The 7,852-nt window shown below is 37.9% G+C and overlaps 1 protein-coding gene across 4 annotated transcripts; it reads right to left on the bottom strand.

The window, feature by feature from the left end:
• Positions 1–256: 256 nt before the first annotated feature.
• On the bottom strand, positions 257–6,694 carry LOC131359111 (C-type lectin galactose-binding isoform-like). 4 transcript variants are annotated; one of them, XM_058398694.1, is made up of 7 exons: positions 6,421–6,694; positions 5,942–6,037; positions 2,791–2,852; positions 2,143–2,508; positions 1,493–1,825; positions 1,230–1,321; positions 257–1,017 (listed from the first exon to the last, which is right to left on the bottom strand). In XM_058398694.1, exons 4-7 carry the CDS (start codon positions 2,285–2,287, stop codon positions 910–912), a joined length of 678 nt encoding a protein of 225 aa, XP_058254677.1. In that variant the 5' UTR covers positions 2,288–2,508; positions 2,791–2,852; positions 5,942–6,037; positions 6,421–6,694; the 3' UTR covers positions 257–909. The 4 variants fall into 4 exon arrangements, with proteins under 4 accessions (XP_058254677.1, XP_058254681.1, XP_058254679.1 ...); XM_058398698.1 differs by having other exon boundaries at positions 5,942–6,040; XM_058398696.1 differs by lacking the exons at positions 5,942–6,037; positions 6,421–6,694 and adding an exon at positions 4,345–4,796.
• Between the last annotated feature and the right edge of the window lie 1,158 nt (positions 6,695–7,852).

Consider the following 7,852-nt stretch of genomic DNA (forward strand, 5'->3'; position numbering starts at 1 on the left):
GAATTTGTGATTAAACCAAAGGCAGTGTTACACGCAGGCTGTAAGTGACCTTGTTTTACTCAAAATCTGAGAAACTCACTAAGGTTTTAGATTAGATTTAGTTTTAGATAGTGGGATTTTGAGTCTTCAGTGTTCACTGTTAAATCCATTTCAGTTTGAAGTTATAATTTTATTTGGTTATAATTATTTTCATCAGGATAAACACTTTACATGTTCAACACAATCCAGTTAATTCAGATATTTCATGGTGACACTCTATTAGCATATGCTATTCATTCCTGAATCTGCTAAACTACACAAATCAACTGAGTTGAAGTGAATCAATACTCAGGTGACTGGTCCCTATGGCAGTCAGATGAATGGCGGTATGCTGTATTACAAGGATACAGAAACATTGCAGAATTAATGTAGTAAATATATATTTTATGAATAAATAAAGTGATAAATAGCTAAATTAATAGATGAATAAGTACAGTGCCAGAGTATCATACAACTCTTTGAATGAAATAATGACAAAATAATAAATGATTTGAAAAGACACACAGCCAAGATGTTTTTCAAAGACTTCCAGCCTTTTTGTCAGTATTTAATATCAACTAGTGTTGAATCTCAGTTTCCACCTTAAAGATCACATCCATTACACAAGATGTGATCATGAGAAAGTCAAAGATAAACCAGATGTGTTATGGGTTCCTTTCACCTTTTTGTTTTATTATAGAAGAATCTAAAACCAGGTATTAATATACGTTCCTTATCGACTATATGTTATAGAAAGAGATTTAACATCATTTATTTAATATGCTAATATAAATATAACAGCTAAACAATTATTCTAAAATTAGCATGCATCTAAAAATAACCTAAAAATAACTTAAAAGGAGCATAGATTTAGAGGTCAAACTTTTTATTTTACACTGTAGTATTATTTTCTTTTTTCACCTTGTGAAACACAACTCCATCTGGTTGTTTGCGCCATTTTACTGTGATGTTCTCTGTCCTCAAATGATCCTTCAGTTTCTGGTTGAGATGAACAACAGAATAAGACTTTTATTACTAAATAATGCAGGATAAAGACTCTCATTTAGAGAATGACAGAAACTGAATACGACAGTCAGAATCTAATTACAATATGTGACTTTGGTAGACTTTGGTGAATACTGGGAAATTATTGCATTATAATACATTATATTATTAAGTACATTATAAGCCTTGTGGAGGATGCGACCCACCTGATCCAAGATGGCCACCATCACTGCAGGATTATTCACATCCTCATTGGATAGGACCTTCACTCTAACTATTTGTTGTTTTCCCGTGATTACTAAATGCAGAAACACAAACAATAACACACAATAAAACTATGATTCTGAACTCTGAATTCTGAACAGAATCTGAAGATGCTGACATTTTTGAATATTTGGATAAATTTATTTGAAGAACTAAACAAATAAAAGGCGAGAGTCTAAAAGAGTCTACACTACAGGTAACTCACCTGAGTAACAGAAGAAAGGCATTATGTCTGAGCACAGTGCATCAGCAACCTGAATGTTATTTATATAACCACTGTTTTCATTCTTCAGGGCATTATCAGGTTTTCCAGCCGTCCAGCTGAGGGTAGAGAAATTGGTTTGGTCTATCCATTTCCAGGAGTCTCTGAACATACCAAACCAAGTGTTGCCAGAGAGCAGTCCCCTTATAACTGAGTCTTCAGTTGCATCTCTGGAGCTGGCCAAGTCTGTGTGATGCTGTCTACAGTAAACCTGAGCATCATGCCAAGTCATAGTATTAGGAATATAAATGTACCTCTGATTTCCAGTTTTATTTTCTGTGAGAAAAACACATGATAATAAAAGTAAATATTCAGACAATGTTAATACTTCTCAAAATAAAAGGTATACAAATTACATTAAAACCCTAAAAGGAAATTTCTGACAGTACAGCAAGAATATGGCAAACATTTAGAATTAGTAAACAAGTATTTCTCTAATGACTGAAATGTCAAAGTTTATAAAGAAAAGTCTGAAATGTGTAGTAAGATATGCTGTTAGAAATTTTTGCTAGTTCAATTCAGTGAGCATTTTTAAGACACAATGTTCATAATTTTTTCTTAAAAAACATTTTCTTCTAACAAAAGACCCTTACCATTACAACAGACAGAAGGGAATAGTGCAGAACAGAACCAATCCTGCCAACCTGTGGGAGAAATCACACCACACTCCTCATGTCCACCTGAGTTGTTGGGTTCAACTGGTGCCCATTTCGTAATTCCCAGTGGCTCATTTCCCATGGACCAGCGCCAGCTGTTGATGTCATTGTAGAGTCCAATCCAAGCGTTCAAACTGAATCATTGTCTCTGTGCTTCATTCTGAAGTCGGATCATGTCATCATTACTTTGGATGATAGCCATGTCAGTGTGTGTGGCTCTGCAGTAAGCTTGAGCATCACTCCAGGTTTTCCCCTCCTGGATCAGATAGTACTTACGAGGGACAGACAGGATGAGAGGGAATCCTGTGGAAAATATTTTAAATATTTTATGCAATATAAGCTCTGTCAGAATAATTTTCCTTCATTAACTTTCCCATAATTTTCCTTATTTAATTGTTCAATTTCAAACTGAAAGTTTTAGTATGAAAAATTATTTCTCAGTTTTTTTCTTCGGAGGAAAACAAGAAATGATGTATTTTATTAATTAAGCTATCATTTTAAATCAGCAGAAACACTATGCAGCTCACCTAAAACGAAAGCATGTTAACTCACACACACACATGCACACACACACACACCTCTTACCTGTGAAAAACAGGAGTATGGAAAGACCTTGCTTCATTAATGATGTATTGTAGATAAACTCACTATGAAAAATGAAAAATGTGATTAAAACCCCTCAGCAATTCTCATCACCAGTAAAAAAAAAAAAGTACTACATCACTACACATGATCTTCTTCTTCTTTCAGCTTTTCCCTTCAGGGGTGGCCACAGCAAATCGTCTCTCTCCACCTATCCCTATCTTCTGCGTCCTCAACACTTACACCCACTAGCTTCATATCCTCATTTATTACATCCATATACCTCCTCTTGGCCTTCCTCTTTGCCTCCTGCCTGACAGCTCCATGTCCAACATTCTCCTACCAATATAGTCACTCTCCCTCCTCTGGACATGTCCAAACCATCTTAACCTGGCCTCTCTAACTTTGTTCCCCAAACGTCCAACATGAGCTGTCCCTCTGATGTACTCGTTCTTATTCCTGTCCAACCTCGTCACTCCCAAAGAGAACCTCAACATCTTCAGCTCTGCTACCTCCAGCTCTGACTCCTGTCTCTGTCTCAGTGATACTGTCTCTAAACCATACAGCATGGCCGGTCTCACCACTGTCTTCTACACCTTCCCCTTGATTCTCGCTGGAATTTTTCTATCACAGAAATCAAGACACCTTTCTCCACCCATTCCAACCTGCCTGCACTCGCTTCTTTACCTCTTTCCCACACTCTCCATTTCTCTGGACTGTTGACCCCAAGTACTTAAACTCCTGTACCTTCTTCACCTCTTCACCCTGTAATCTTACTGTTCCCTCCCTGTCATTCACACACATGTACTCAGCCTTACTACGACTGACTTTCATTCCTCTTCTCTCCAGCGCAAACCTCCACCTCTCCAAATTTTCCTCCACCTGCTCCCTGCTCTCACTACAGATCACAATGTCATCTGCAAACATCATTATCCAAGGAGACTCCTGTCTGACCTCCTCTGACAACTGGTCCATCACCACAGCAAACAGGAAGGGGCTCAGAGCCGATCTCTGATGCAGTCCCACCTCCACTTTGAACACTTCCTCTGTCTGAGCTACAGCACACCTCACCACTGTCCTCATCACCTGTGTTCCGCTCACCAACATGTCCATTAAAATCTGTTCCTATCACCACTCTCTCATGGGAAGAGAGTGGGAACCAAAGGAATACTCTCTACCACCTCATCTAATTAACTCCAGAATCTCTCTTTCTCCTCTAACTCACAACCTACCTGTGGGTCATAACTACTAACAACATTCAACATCACCCCTTCAATCTCCAACTTCAGACTCATCACCCTATCTGACACTCTCTTCACCTCCAGAACACTACTCACAAACTCCTCCTTCAGGACCACTCCTACCCCATTTCTCTTACTATCCACACCATAATAAAACAGCTTGAATCCTGCTCCTATACTACGAGCCTTGCTACCCTTCCACCTGGTCTCCTGTACACACAGTATATCCACCTTCCTTCTCTCCATCATATCAGCCAGCTCTCTACCTTTCCCTGTCATAGTACCAACATTCAGAGTTCCTGTTCTCAGTCCTTACCTTTCCTCTTCTCTGTCTGTCTACGCACTCTTCTCCCTCCTCTACTTCTTCAACCAACAATAGCCCAATTTCCACTGGTGCCCTGTAGGTCAACGGCGCCGATGGCGGTTGTTGTTAACCCGGGCCTCGACCAGTCCGGTATGAAATTCAGAGCACTGACAATTCGCATGATTAAGTTTGGCAATGTTTTACACCGGATGCCCTTCCTGACACAACCCTCTCTATTTATCCGGCCTTAGGATCGGCACAAAAGTCACTGGACTGTGACCCCCATGGCTAGATTATCACTACACATGATCAAATTTAACATAAATCAATTCAGGGGCGTTGTAGAAAAAATGTAATTATTAAATGTATATCTTTCCTCAAGCAGTGTTGTTCTAAGTTCATTTTAAGAGTTTAGTTTTAGTTTAATTTAAATTGTCAGAAGAACAGAGAAAGCTGTACATACACATGTGCAGGAGAGCTTTCATTATATACAAAAGAAATCCAAAGGTAGATACTGTATATCCAAAAAAGGCAAAGATAGGTCAAAAATCTTCAGCTAATATATAGGCCAGAATCATGCTGAATCAAGTCAGAATCATGGTCACACAAGGCAAAAACAGAGCAAAACACAGACTGTGGTCAAAATGGAGAACAGGCTACAAGATTTGGAAAGTGAAAAAGTTTTATACAAGAAGTAATGATTTTAGTGTGAATAAATAAAATAGAATGCCTTACCTGCACATTGCACAGCACATAGCATATTTAACATTATTCCAGTTCAGAATGAAATAACAGTATTTGATTTATATGTACATTTTCCAAATAATACAAATTTTCAGAACTGGGTAAAGGTTTTCGAAATAGTCACATTATGAAAAGGATTTTAACATTTTTTTCGTGGAATACAAAAAACACATATATGCTTAATTGATAATGACCTTTTTATTCAATAATCACTGGAAAAGCATTGGTGAATAAGAAAGTGCAGGTTAACTCTCTGCTGTGTCCTGCATCAAGTGGTCAGATATTCACATCTGCTAATAAGACTATTTAAGACTCTCAAGTCAGTCAGTGGAAAAGATTTTTCTTATGTCAGGCTTAAACTCTGCAATAAAATTCCACTGAATATTGACAAAATTTAAGTAGTTTTTGGTATTTAAGTATGAAGATTTTTCATGAGTAACTGTCATAAATCAACTGACAATCCATTAGTAATTGTTTATTTGTTATTGAATATGATTTTTCATTAATACCTTGCATTTACCTTCAAATATTTTAATCCCACATGTTAAGCTCAGCAAAACTTTTTTCATCAGTTGGTAGGAAATAACTGAAGTATTCAGTAGAATATGAAACATACCTGAAATGTGAAGGAGTTAAACCATCAGTGTTGTAGCTGATAAATAGTGTATCACAGTGTCTTTCAGAGCCATTCTGTGGTATCTGATGAACCAGCATTGCTATTTATTCTCTTTTAGGCTTGATGACATATTACAAACAAGCCCTGCCTACTTTTCCTATGTTACAAATCAGATCTGAATGGAAATCTGAAATGAACAGGGCATGACGGATCAGATGGAGGACTGGATCAAGTTCAAGATCAACTTACCTTCAACTTCTCTTTGGTGTGTAATTTAAATTAAGATCATGCTGATCTGTAACCATGGATATGGCCTCTTCAGGACAGGCCTGAGAATCTGCAACTCTACTGACAAAAGAGTACAGTTAAAGGATTTATGTGATGAATCTACATTAATTAGTCCATCATATTGTCATGTCATGAAGCTGAAGACAGTTGTAGGTGCAGTAAAGGAATTTTATTAAAGAAAAGGCAGACAAATCTGAACCACCAGAATAGCACAAGGAACTATTTTTTCTTTCAATACAAATAAATTTATTTGTATATATCAATGGACATTGTCTCATAGCAGCTTTAGAGAAGTATAGAAACACTGAATAAAAAAATAAATTTAAAACTGAATTACTATTTATCTCTAACATGTATCCCTAATGCAAAAAGCCTGAGGCAATGGTGGCAAGAAAAAATAAAATAAGTGAATAATATAAATGTAAATAATATCCTTTTACCAACAGGTTATGGTCATGAGAAATTGTTCCATTGTTCAGATTGTACCAAGAGCTCCTGAAGAAGTAATAGGTCAGCGTATTTTCAGTTCATAGACACCACAATTGTCTCTAAGTGGTTCTATTTATGACAGTCCCCTGGGTCTTGGTCTGTCCAGGCAGATCTATACCCAGCAGCAGTGAGCACCACTAAGCAACGAGACTCCAACCAGGGGTAGAGCGTCTGTATGGATCTGCCAGGTCTGGAAAGAAGAAGTGGTCACACTGGAAACTCAGAACAGAGAACGGGAGAGAGAGAGAGAGAGAGAGAGAGAGAGAGTGAGAGAATGAGAAAAATATTGGGTGTGCTTGTAATCATGTGATGGTTAAAGACAATGTAAATTATGTGCAAAGTGCAAGCAGAGACTCTGGCAAGACTAGCTATGACAGCATAACTAAAAGGGAGCGCCAGAAGGTAACAGACATGAGGACTTCCTGGGACATAAAACGTCCAAACACTTCACAGCAAATTTGAGTGACTTGAAAGGGTGGTAAGTCAACAGCATCCAAACATCCCAGTACACCAAACACTCTATGCCCATGAACCCTACAGGTCTGCTCCTTTAGTTAAAGTGTCTTGTACAATAATTGGAAGGCTGTTCCATAAGTGTGCTTTGTAAGAAAAGGCTCTGCCCCCTGCTGTGGCCTTTGCTACTTATGGTACTACCAAATAGCCTGCACATTTTGATGTAAAGTATGAACTAGTTTTTCTGCATTGTGTAGTGACATTATTTTTTTTTTTATCTCAGCAATATTTCTTAGATGAAAGAAAGTTATCCTGGTGATATTATCTATATGAGCTTCAAATGAAAGAACAGAGTCAATAATTACACCAAGGTCATTTACTGCTGAACATAATCAAACAGAAAGACCATCTAGATTTACTCTGTAATCAGAAAGCTTACGTCTGGCTGTATGTGGTGCTAGAACAAGCATTTCTGTCTTGTCAGTTTTAAGCAAGAGGAAGTTAGTGACCATCCACTGTCTAATGTCCTTTACACATTCTTCAATCTTAATAAGGCGATGTTTCTCATCTGACTTAGCTAAAACAAATAGCTATGTGTCATCGGCGTAACAGTGGAAGCTAATACCATGTTTACGAATAATGCAGCAAGGGGTAGCATATATAAGGAGAAAAGCAGTGGGTCTAAAACAGAACCTTGGTAGGCTTAGAGAAGTCACCATGTAGATCTACAAACTGATAACGATCAGTCAAATACCCAGGAAAGCCAGGAGAGGGCTGACCCCTTAACACCAATAACAGTTTTCTAGCCGTTTTCTAGTCAATGGTGACAAAAGCTGCACTAAGATCAAGTAAAACCAGCAAGGAGACACATCCCTGATCAAAGGCCAGTAACAGGTAATTTACCACTTTAACCAGTGCTGTCTCTGTGCT

Source organism: Hemibagrus wyckioides, linkage group LG09, assembly GCF_019097595.1.
Source record: "Hemibagrus wyckioides isolate EC202008001 linkage group LG09, SWU_Hwy_1.0, whole genome shotgun sequence".
Taxonomy (NCBI): domain Eukaryota; kingdom Metazoa; phylum Chordata; class Actinopteri; order Siluriformes; family Bagridae; genus Hemibagrus; species Hemibagrus wyckioides.